The sequence below is a fragment of the Larimichthys crocea genome, chromosome XIV (assembly GCF_000972845.2).
Source record: "Larimichthys crocea isolate SSNF chromosome XIV, L_crocea_2.0, whole genome shotgun sequence".
NCBI lineage: Eukaryota > Metazoa > Chordata > Actinopteri > Sciaenidae > Larimichthys > Larimichthys crocea.
Genome location: NC_040024.1, coordinates 8,365,084 through 8,376,684, shown reverse-complemented (window position 1 = coordinate 8,376,684; position 11,601 = coordinate 8,365,084). Strand labels below are relative to the sequence as shown.

The 11,601-nt window shown below is 38.3% G+C and overlaps 2 protein-coding genes across 2 annotated transcripts in view; both read right to left on the bottom strand.

The window, feature by feature from the left end:
- The window catches only part of LOC113747606 (NACHT, LRR and PYD domains-containing protein 1b allele 2-like), a 6,654-nt gene extending 2,355 nt beyond the window's left edge, over positions 1 to 4,299 (bottom strand). The window contains exons 1-8 of the mRNA XM_027287712.1: positions 4,131 to 4,299; positions 3,981 to 4,046; positions 3,853 to 3,896; positions 3,682 to 3,746; positions 3,282 to 3,490; positions 1,110 to 1,366; positions 817 to 945; positions 312 to 441 (exon numbers count right to left, since the gene is read on the bottom strand). Coding sequence (XP_027143513.1) covers positions 312 to 441; positions 817 to 945; positions 1,110 to 1,366; positions 3,282 to 3,490; positions 3,682 to 3,746; positions 3,853 to 3,855 — 793 coding nt within the window. The 5' untranslated portion in view covers positions 3,856 to 3,896; positions 3,981 to 4,046; positions 4,131 to 4,299. The remainder of the gene's footprint in view (positions 1 to 311; positions 442 to 816; positions 946 to 1,109; positions 1,367 to 3,281; positions 3,491 to 3,681; positions 3,747 to 3,852; positions 3,897 to 3,980; positions 4,047 to 4,130) is intronic.
- An 841-nt stretch (positions 4,300 to 5,140) lies between these two features.
- On the bottom strand, positions 5,141 to 8,094 carry LOC104933208 (sterile alpha motif domain-containing protein 9-like). Its single transcript, XM_027288173.1, has 3 exons — positions 8,054 to 8,094; positions 5,227 to 7,314; positions 5,141 to 5,149 (listed from the first exon to the last, which is right to left on the bottom strand). The coding sequence occupies exons 2-3, from the start codon at positions 7,027 to 7,029 to the stop codon at positions 5,141 to 5,143; spliced, it is 1,812 nt and encodes a 603-aa protein (XP_027143974.1). The 5' UTR covers positions 7,030 to 7,314; positions 8,054 to 8,094.
- Between the last annotated feature and the right edge of the window lie 3,507 nt (positions 8,095 to 11,601).

Here is an 11,601-nt window from a genome sequence, read left to right as displayed (position 1 = left end):
CGGGAGACTTGGGATGTCTATATATATATATATATATATTTAAATATATCTTTTAAGTTTAACAATTATGTTTTAAGGCCGTAAAACCCCTAACCACACACTTTTATACACCTTATTACACGCATTTTGTACAGTACTCCCTTAATTAATCAGGACGCAGAACACACGTGCGGTTCTCACTCAGCCAATCAGGACGCAGAACCCCCCCCCCGCGCATGGTCATGGACCGCGATGGAATTGTCAGGAAAAAAATTGGCCCGCGTCCAAACTTAGTTGCCGAACCCTGCTGTATATAAACAACAATAACTCACCTTTTCTAATGGTGCTGGTCCAGATGACATTTTTCGTTTGCTCACTCTCAAGTTTTAGGCAAAAGTCATTCTCTGCATTTCTGATGAACACCTCAAAAAAATTTCTCCTTTCACTTGTGAGCTGTAACTTCTGTGGAAAAAAAATAATGTCTGTGTTATCAGGCAGGTTTTTTTTTTTCTTATAGTTAATTAGTTCAATTGTCATATGTCCATGGTTTTACAAGGGATGAAATGAAAACTAATTGATTTAACTAATAATTTCAGGTCTGCTGAATAAACAAAACAAACATAGTAGTGTCAAATTTGAAAATGAAAAGCAACTATGTATTCCAGAAAAGTTGGCTCTCACAAAATGACAGTAAAATGTGTCTATTTGAATTGAATTTAACACCTGAATGCTCTTAATGTGAAAATACAACCAATACAAGTATTTACTTTTACTTTAAGTTATCTATTCTGATACTCTGTTTTTTGCTACTACTGAGCCCCATAATTATAACATTACTTTAGGGGAAATTTCAGCAGTGTCCATGTCTGCTGTGAGGAAGAAATGATCCTCCATTTGAAGAGACATCTCTGGGTTTGGCTTTTGGATTATTGTTGAGCCAAGGGATGTCTCCGTTTCCTTCACTTCCTGTGAAAAAACATAGTCTTCTTTAAATTCACAGGACCCAACAGAGATATCTATTTTCTACAGTACAAGTACAATCATAATGGTTAACCCACATTTCCAGGTGCATATTTATTACAAATTGCAATGGTTTGTATTAATAACTGAGAAACAAATTAAATTTAAACCTTTTGTAGATGACGATCTGGTGGGACTAAGTAAACATGCAGTGTGAGGAATTCGTTGTTTGTTTTGTATATTAGTATGTCACGATAAACATTTACTCGGAACCCGAGTTTCATCAAGATCATGGCCCCCCATGGTGTGAAAGTTGGCTGGCATAACTTGATGTGGGATGATGTCACTTCAGACACTTGTTCCACAAAATCTCCACAGCTGTCAACATGTAGAGCTGCGAACATGTCTGACATTGTAGAGTCATAGTCTGAAAAGAAAAAAAACAAAAAAAAAACAACAACTACAGCATTTAGCAAAGAGAGAAGGATTGCACGTTGTTACGGCCGTCACCATTTCACGCATATGTGTGTGTAGTGTTTCCTTTATGTAAATTCAGGTGTGCGGTTGCTGGTAAGGGGGTTGGATCCCTGCTGAGAAGGTGTGGTCCTGAGATTCATTAGTTTTAGGGGTGCTGTTTCTGATGTTTTTTGGTTATTGATAAAAGTAGTTTAGATAGTGAGGTTTTTGTTTCTCGTTTTGTTTAAAGTGATTTAGACTAGCATAGGCTCTGTTAGAGTTCTCTTTTTGTTATATTTATTTGTTCTTTTAAACAGCACTCGTGCGCCCTTTGTTCCATTTTTCCTCACCTCCTTTTGTTAAGTAAGAAAATAAACTGACGAACCTGAGACAAGTGTCATTTTCCATTTCATTTCTTATCCCTTTCTATGTTACTGCTCACCAAATGAGCCGGGTCGTAACAACGTGTAGCTGTGCCAATATGTTGATTGCAATATAAATGCCCTATTTTTTAATTTTAGAATACTCACAGCATGAAAGTATGTTATACATATTAAATATATGCATATAGGGTGATTTTATTTGTATAGCCCAAAGTTACAAAGTACATTTGCCTCTGAGGGCTTTACAATCTGTATAGGGAGTGACACCCTCTGTCCTTAGACCCTCGGTTCGAGTGAGGAAAAACTTGCCCACAAAAAACCTTTAACAGGGAAAAAGTTACATACTCCCTCCAAATTTCATACACAACAAAAAACATACATCTAGGTGGCGCTGTAGAGCCTTTTTTGTACGTCCATGTGCGAGACCCCTGAAATACGTAATTTTACACCCGACTTTGGGCGGGTTGGCAAATTTTCGTGAGTTTTCGAGTACAGTGGTCCCTCGCTATATCGTGGTTCACTTTTCGTGGACTCGCTGTTTCGCGGATTTTTTTAGTGTAATTTTGCATGCTTTTTTTTTACAGCGTACTGTACAGTATGAACGCGCATTGTGTTCTGCATCCTAAATTGGCTAAGGGAGAACCGCACATGTGTTCTGCGTCCTAACTAAGGGAGTACTGTACAAAATGCGTGTAAAAAGGTGTATAAAAGTGTGTGGTTAGGGGTTTTACGGCCTTAAAACATGTATAATAATTGTAAAACTTACTTCGCGGATTTCGTTTATTGCGGGTTATTTTTAGAACGTATCCCCCGCGATAAACAAGGGACCACTGTACATATAGGCCGTCGAAAATGCAATTTACTTTTAAACATTTGAAATCCATTAGGGCCTCGCACAGCGTGCCGTGCTCCGGCCCTAATAAAATGATTACAGTAGCAGTGGAACCTGTGATAGAGATAGAGAGACACAGATGCACAGCAGCAGCAAATCATCAACTAACTATAAACTGTAATGAACAAGAACTGAAGACATTTTAATATGTTTTGTTTTGTTTGTTGCTCATTATATGTGTATTATGTTTTATTCTGAATTTAATTTTAAAATGCAGATATAAAAACTAATGACATTTTTTAGTGTGTACATTTTATTTATTTAGTTTTTTGCATTAACTTGGGAAGCGCGTATGCTTTTGTCTTTTAAATATGTATATAGTTATTTTTATGTTTGAACCTACCTGTCTTTTAAACTGGACTTACGTCTATACCTCCTTACCTACCTCACTCTAGTATTCCATTACAACCTGTTTCCCGTTTACAAACTGGTTAATATATTTACCATATCGCACTGTTTATATTCATCTGGATGTACATAAATGTTTCACTTGAGCGCAAAGTCATCTTTGTATATTTATTTCTTTGCAGATCGGGGATCAGTGTATTGAGAGTTCGCAAATTGGATCCAAATGATTTTAAATACAGATCTTTAAAAATATGTCCACCTACCTATCCAGTGTGGGAGATACATTTCTTCCAACTTTCCAGTTGTGACTGCGATGTCTAGTAGGGGCCCTGCTGGCATGTAATCCTTACATGAAGGCCTCTCCCTGTATTCCTCCCATGAGCAAAACCGGTATGTGAGGCTGATGTGTTCCTTACAAATCCATCGCAGAAAGGACACACTGCATTCATAGTAACCTGCTTCAGAATGCAGGCTAAAGAGTGAAAGGGGAAGAAATGACTGTATTAATGAACATACATGATTAAGTTCTAAATGTCCTGTGCACGTACTACACCATTACCAGTATAAATCACTGCAGTGATTGCACTGAAATTAGCTATCACTGCTTTTCAGTTCATTTGATGTCTGTGCATCAAAATATATTCAGTAAGATCTAATCTTTACCTATAGATGTGAACTTTATCCTGTTTGATGACTTCAGGTTGAAGTTTAGTCAAATCACCGGAGTTCTGTTTTAGAAGACACTTTTTTTAATAAGTAGTTAAGCTTCTTGAATCTATTTTCTTTAACAATATACAATAAAACATGGCAAAAACAAACAAACAAAACACCTACCATTTTAGTGCAACAAGCTCCAAACCTCAACCCATCAGAAGGCCCTAGTTAAAAACATTGGTTAAGTTTAAAGGGCTGCCATAACCAAATTACAAAAAAATAAATAAATAAATTCCTTCTGTACTTACCTCTAGTGGTACCAGTCGAGGCAAACAGTTCTGGTTTAGTTGGCCCAGGTTTTACACTATCCAGTTCTAAGATTTCACACAGTACAATTGAATGGGATTTTATTAGTGGTGCACACAGAACTATTATATGTTACATGATACCATGGTTACCTTTTTCTGCAGTTTTCGTCTGGATGCCAAAGGCTACTGGACCTCTAATGGTAAATCCAAGGTAAAAGAAGACTTGGCGTGTTCTCCAGAGGCTGTTTCGCAGGTTTACCTCCACCTCAATCTCTTTGCCACCAACAGTTGCATAGATTCTGTAGTCTTTTACCACCCCTTCAACTTTGATAAGGCGTCCTTGGACCGGGGAATGTTTAAACATCTTCTCAATGCTCCAATCTTCTTTTGTTTCCTCATTTCCCTCAGGAAACAATCCTTCGAGGACCTTTCTATGAACAATTCTGTCCAGACCTTGACCTTTTCCAATGAAAAACAGAGGGCGGAGGTACCTTGATCGAAAGTATGCCTTGTATGCATGTTCATAAGAGTCATGCATACACTGAATTAATTGACTAAGGTCAACAACACATTTGTCTTCACTGTCTGTAGGCCAGCACAGGAGGAGGTTTAGCAGGTGGAGCTCAGGTGTGTCTTTGGAGGTCAGAGGCATTTTCTTTACAAATGTATTTTGGAACTTGTAATCAAAGTGAAACATCCCTCCCTTATTGATTAACATAATATGAGAGATGATGTAGTTGGCCAGAGCTGTTAATGAATCTTTGCATTGAAAGATTTCTTCCCACCATGTAGTTATTTCTTTAATGTCTGATTCAGTGTATTCTCTGTCAAGACATGCGATTACCCCAGCAGAGGTCTCAGCCAGGTTTTGTTTAAGCTTCTGGATTAAAACATCAGCTTTTTGTTTAAAATTCTGTGGTGGGGAGTCTCCAACATACTTCTTGTAGCAGTCCAAAGTGTCTCCAGAGATGTATGAGTGATCATCTTTATTCATACCAGGCTTTGAGTAAGTAAGATACTTATCAAAAAATCCACATTTTCTCTCAACTTCATCTCTGAGGCTTCTTATTAAATTATTATATTTGTTGAGTTTCTTGTCTCCAAGTGAGTGCTGGACAGACTCTATGAACACATTCTTTGTGAGAACTCTTCTCCAGGTGTCATCCTGACTGACAAGTAGGTCATACACAAGGTTGCAAACCTGTATGTAACCAAACATCCCTCTGTTATTAAAAACATGTGAGACTTTGGTAGTGCCGTCTTTGGTAGGGCCGACTTTGGTAGTGCTGACTTTGGTAGTGCCGTCTTTGGTGGTGCCGACTTTGGTAGTGCCGTCTTTGGTAGGGCCATCTTTGGTAGGGCCGACTTTGGTAGTGCTGACTTTGGTAGTGTCGACTTTGGTAGTGCTATCTTCCTTCGTATCTGTACCATGTTGTTTTTCAGCAAGTCGTTCTTCATCTTTGAAAGCTTCAATGGCCTTTTTGGCCAGTTGCAAAATTTCTCTTGGTTTGGCAGGAAGCTTTTCGCATCCTTCCTTAGGATGAGACTCTTTGCTCTTTAAATGGTTCTTATACACTTGTCCCAGTGTATCAGCAACAAATGAATTTTCTGGATCTCTTTCCTTTGCTCGCTTTGCCCACATTTCTGCCTGATTGTAATCTTTTAGTTCTATGTAATAAAAACGAGCAAGAGCTTGTGGAAAAAATGGATTTTCATCAAACTTTTTTGATGCTACCTTTAAAACAGATGCACTCTTGGCATTACCCTCCTTCTTTTGAATTTCTAGGATTAGCCTAGAAAACCTTTCTTGGTCCTTGTCAGTCTCTGTACCAGAGATTGTGTTCTTTTTGGGTTCTTTTCCTCCTTTTTTTGGTTCTCTTTTTGTCAGCATGTCTTTCACAAATCCAAGCAAATATGGAGGATCCCCATTGCTGTACAAAGAGATCAACTTTAGGGCTGTGTCACTTCTGGTCACACCTGCCTCAGCCATCAACTCTGTACAGCGCTGTGCTATCATAGGGTGAGCCATGCTAACTTTTCTTCCAGATCTTTTATCTTGTTGGAAGGTGATGAGATGACTAAAGGGCTCCATTCTGTCCTCCAGGTCTCCATAATTGTCGTCGTCATGTTTAAGAAAGTCCAGGCACTGAGACTCTGTGAGATATGAACCTGGTACATAACCATTTAACAGGGATAGGCAGGCAACAAGCTGTGTTTTCCGTGGTCTATTTGCTCTTCTGACAGTACTGAATACTTTGCATGCTTGTTGGACATAATCTGAAGAGAAATTAGTTTGCATTATGTTAAAGCCATGGAACTGTTTGCATTTATCACCATACTTTAGGCTAAGTTCTTTCTTTTTCTCATCAAATTTTTGCTTCTCTGTGTCAGAAAGTACATCTTTAAGGGCAACATTGTCATTCTGCACAATTGATACTTTTCTAATACAGCTGAGAAAAATCACCACAGGCATACGGGTGACTATCTTCTGTTCAGCAATCTTCTCCATGATGCTGTCTTGCAGATTTTCTAAAATCTGCTCATCGTTCACCAGCAGCAGCACAGTGTTTTGGTGGCCTCTGCTGCCTGCCGTGTAAAGGTCGATCACCTCGTTTGCAACATTTGCGATGTCTGGGGGTGAGCTTGTTAAAACTTCTGCACATCTGAAGGATTTCCTCAAGCCCCACAGCACCTGCATGGCCAGTGTGGTTCCTCCACATCCTGGCTGGTGGAACAGTTTAACAGTTGATATTCCAGGCTGTTTGTTTTTTTTCCGGATTTCTTCCACAAGTCTATCGTATCCATCTCGTTTAATAATGCCACCTGACTCATTTGCCTGTTCCTGTTCACTTATGTAAAAGTTCAACCAGTTGGGCGGGGCCCCTCTATAAAAGTTTTCTTCGATCTGCTCAAGAAGTTTTGGCTCGAAAGACTCTCCTTCAAACTGATTTGCATAGAGAACGTCCAGCAGGTGGAAGAAATCTCTGAATTCATTTCCCACGTAAATTTCTCCTCCTCGAGCAGTGGAGAGGGCTGGGCCATTTGCCATCTCAGACGTTGAGTTATGAAAACAACTTTGAAAAAACAGGACAGACAAGTGAACAATGGAAAGATAATGTTCATAACATAATAGATGCTATATGATAAGTCTTGACAGTAAAGTCTTTGGTGCTTAGACTCTACAGGAAGATTTGTGATTGAGGGGTACCATATGGCGTCCAAGCCCTGGTGGTGGTGTAAGAGGCTTATGATTGCTGAGGCTGATGAAATGATGAATCTGCAAAGGCCGTGCAGTGATGAGGAAGTAGAGAGCTTGTGCTTACAGCAGCATGAACTAGTAGAAGCAAAGAGAGAGAATCGTATTTCAAAAGGCTGTTCTCAGATAATATGACATAATGGAAATTGGTGTAAGCAAGCAAAGAGTGAATAAAGTGAGAAACGGTTAATACACCAGCATGTAGAAGCTCTTTAACCAAAATGATATTTTTAATGCTAAAATTCAATTGTTATTGTTATCCATGAATTTTCTAATTGACTGTTTTACAAAAAAACTAATACTAAAGAACATAATTATTTCTTGATTAAGATTAAAGTTCTGAACAGAAGAATTAGTTCAAGTGATTGAATGTTATGCTTGATTATTTTCATTAATTTCAGTGAGCCGACTCACTGCAAAAACTTCATGATGCTGGATGGTCTATAATTAGTAGTTGGTAATAATTTAGTTTACGTATACACACCAACAGATTTGTCAGAAAATCTTTAGTTTCCTTTCAGAATCAACACAAATGTGTGTGATTGATTGTAAACAAGATTTGTTATTTGTAATTTTCCTAACAAATTAATTAAAGACTATGTTGCAAAAAATGAGTACACCCCAACGAAAATCTCAGGAGCAAAGTGAAATTTTAGACTATAAAATTCTAACATAAATGTTATCATTTCATTTACAGCTGTTAGATAATGTACCCACAGTTGTATTTGGTTTAAGACAATGAGGAAGGAACATATCGTTTCCATAAGTCTCCTTGTGAGGAAAAAAAACAAAACAAATCTCCTGTAATTTTTCTTACCTTTTCCAGTACGATGCAGAGGTCTCAGAAGTCTTGTGGTCAGATAATGTAACCTGAAAGGTGCTTGGAGTTAATATAGCTGCATGCCGCACCCAAAGTATGTGGGTGTATCTTATCTTGTTATTGTCTTGCAGTAGTTTTGATTTACTGGAAATGCTAACACAGATGCTTTCAGTTTACTGTTAACCTCACAAGGAGACCTATGGAAACAACTGTTCCTTTCTCATTGTCTTAAACCAAATACAACTGCAGCTGTACATGATCACATTTGTTTAAGAGCAATAATTCAGATTTCTCTCTGGTCACACCTCAACTTTTTCTATATTTTACAGCACATAGTTTTGCCAACAGAAAGTAAGCTATATGCCATAGGGAAGTCTGTAGGGACTTGGCTTGGAGAACCAGAGGGTGGCCGGTTCAAGTCCAGCACAGACCACAGTATGGAGCGCGGACTGGTAGCTGGAGCTGGACCAGTTCACCTCCTGGACACTTTGAGCAAGGCCTAACTGTCCCCATCTTGGTGCTACATGGTTGCCCGTCGCTCTGCTTTCTATTTCTTGCAGCAGTAGTGTTTCACTGGAAATGATTACAACGATTTCCATTAAAAGGTGGGGTGAAACTATCCAGTATGATGAAGGGAGACAAACCTGTTTTCGTTTATCTCACACCGGAGCCTAACAATGCATTACTCCATGCCAACAATTCATTCCTGAGTTGTCTCTGTTGTGGACACGGGGCATTAAATAAACATTGAAACTCTAGAGAAATGCAGTAGCTGTGGTTAAAAAGCTTGTGCACGATATTCAGGGATGCCCAATTTCACCTGATGTGACCCACCGGATGTTCAGCATACTTAGAACTTAGAAGAACTCCAGGCAACACAGTATAGGTTAGCAAATATATTTTAATATATAATATTTATATTCATTTTAGCACAATGACAAAATGGCATAATTTCAGTTCAGTCTCATTTAAATCATGACAAAAAGCCACACCTTTATATCTGTTTGAATAATACCTCATATCATATTTTGTTGCAGTCATTGCAAAATAAATCCTGAAGTACTTCTTGCCCCATGAGAGGAAAACCTTAGCAAAAGTTTCTAACAGCATTGAGCCCATGGCATCCAACAGGGTTATGTTATGAGCCGTATGCGATTATGTAAAAATGGATGTAATGACGTTCTCCTCTGCTTTGTTATAAACACAGCGTCACAACCCTCCAAAAGCAGTTTCTTTGTCACTGAGACAGAACTGAATCTCCTCATTGTCTCAAAACCAACTTCAACAGCCGTAAATGATCACATTTGTTTGAGAGCCAATAAGTCTTGACTAGCAGGATGGACTGGATCGACTCTGCAAGAACACACGTCACTTGCTACACCATCTGATAATGAAGCACATTACGAGATAACAGGTAGAATACGAGCCAAAAAAACAATCCAAATGACTCACTCTCAAGGCAGTGACACACAGGGCAACTTCAGCGATGTTACGTAAATCCGAATGTTTGAACGTGCGGTCGAAACGTTTGCTGATGTTCTTCAAACTTGTTCTGAATGCTGCCCATCTGCACTAATGGAACGAAACGGTCAAAAGTCAAGTTGAAAAATGAAGAATTCAAAACTGTGCAAATGCATTTTTGGGAAAATCTCTGCCACTCTTGGAGGTTAGTATTTCAAAGTCACAGATGTGTTCACCTTCAAAGGTTTATTGAGATCATTTTTATAATGCTATTACATAATCAGACTTTTCAAGCCCTGACATTTCTGCCTACAAAAAAACCCCTCCACTAACCTACATCACCTTCACGCCGATACAAACCAATGCCTATAAAATCAAAAAAAGCACACCACAGGAATGTTTTTCAGCCTCACATTGAAACCTCCAGTTTACAAAGTTCAGATTAGTGCTGAGAACCACCAACACTTCACAAAATATCTTCTATTGTCCTCTATTGCAAAATGCACACACTCAAGCCACAAACATTAATGTGACCATCTGAAATAAAGATTGTTCACTAATATCTTGAAAATTAGTTTAGCATGTTATGATTTCAAGTCCATCCACCACAGCAGTTTGCAACTGAATCAAGTTGGCACTTTTACCTACGACGTGAAAGCTTGCTCTTTTTGTAAACTTGAAAAGTTTATTTTTTCCTGCTGTGCAACTCTAGACAAATGGTAATTAGTTGTGGTTAAAAAGCTTGTGCACAATATTCAGGAACGCCCAACTTGAACTGATGTGACTCACCGGACGTTCAGCATTCCTAACGTCAACACATCTTAACGCCGTTAAACACAACTCACCATTGTACAGCATTCTTGTGCAATACCTGCCACATTCAAAACGATACTAACTAGATGCAGAGGTGTGTTTTTTAAATTTTCAACAGCTTTAACAGCTACAACCTGCAAAACTTCACTACTTACACTACTCTACCCAGCACTGATACTCATATAGTTACCGTCATCCTGCATCTTTTAATCATTCACTGACACCTTACTTCAAAAATGAAATTTAGCAAATGAAACTATGGAGCCTCAAGTGTTAGACATTGAATACATAAACAACACGTTACAGAAATAAATAATAACATGAATACATTGTGCAAAATATACGAATGAACAAGTAATAATCAATCAACAGATGCTACCACTGTTAGCCAGTTAGCTAGAGCGTAAACAGACCAAACTAGAAGCTGTTAATAAACAAAGTAACCGACCTCTCCGTTTATTTAGTTTGACAAGACCGCACAGGCTACCTGTCTAGCTGGCTAACTAACTAGAATGGGTTGTTTAACAGTGCTAGTTAGCTCCTCTTTAGGTAGGTAGCGTTTGCAGCCACGTGAAAGCTAAATAAAATAATAATTTGTAGCAGTCGTTGAGCTTGAACAATTGTTCCATTGATTATTTTGCACAATTCACTCATGTGACTATTTTATAATTACTTATTTATTGAATATTGAACACTCTGGGGTGCCGTACAAAACTAGAGTGACTGCGTATTGTTCAGATGAGGGTTGTCGTTTGTTTCGGTTATTCTCATCAGGCGTTTCTCGAACTTTCCACATGCACCTGTCTCTTATGCACTCGTAATCTTTAAATTTCCTACTCTTGGTGCGATGGCGCAAAAGTGACAACATGTCCCATACGAACAAAATGGCAGATTATGATTCTGTGACTGCTTTTGTCTTTTGTCATGATTTGGAAACTCTCTGAATAAAATCGTTTTACAAGCAGTGACCACGACACATCTGATCAAGTACGACACGGTAAAACATAATATGTTACATATCAGTAAATACAATGAAATGAATATCACTTTTTTTTCTTCTTCTTCTTCTTCTTCTTCTTCTTCGTCGTAAAATCATCACCCAAAAAAGCAGAAAAAACAGCAAAAAACGTAAATGAAGAGAGATAACATGAATTATAAAAGTGTTGATGCATGGTCTGCTTAACATTAGATAAGCAACATGTTTTCACTCCCTTGATTTGTTTCCAGTTAGTAAAACAAAATCAGGATACGTAAAAACAACAATATATAGG

What these genes read in the sequence shown, in the direction of transcription:
- LOC104933208 (XM_027288173.1), bottom strand. Translation starts at nt 7,029, where the DNA reads ATGGCAAATGGCCCAGCCCTCTCCACTGCTCGAGGAGGAGAAATTTAC.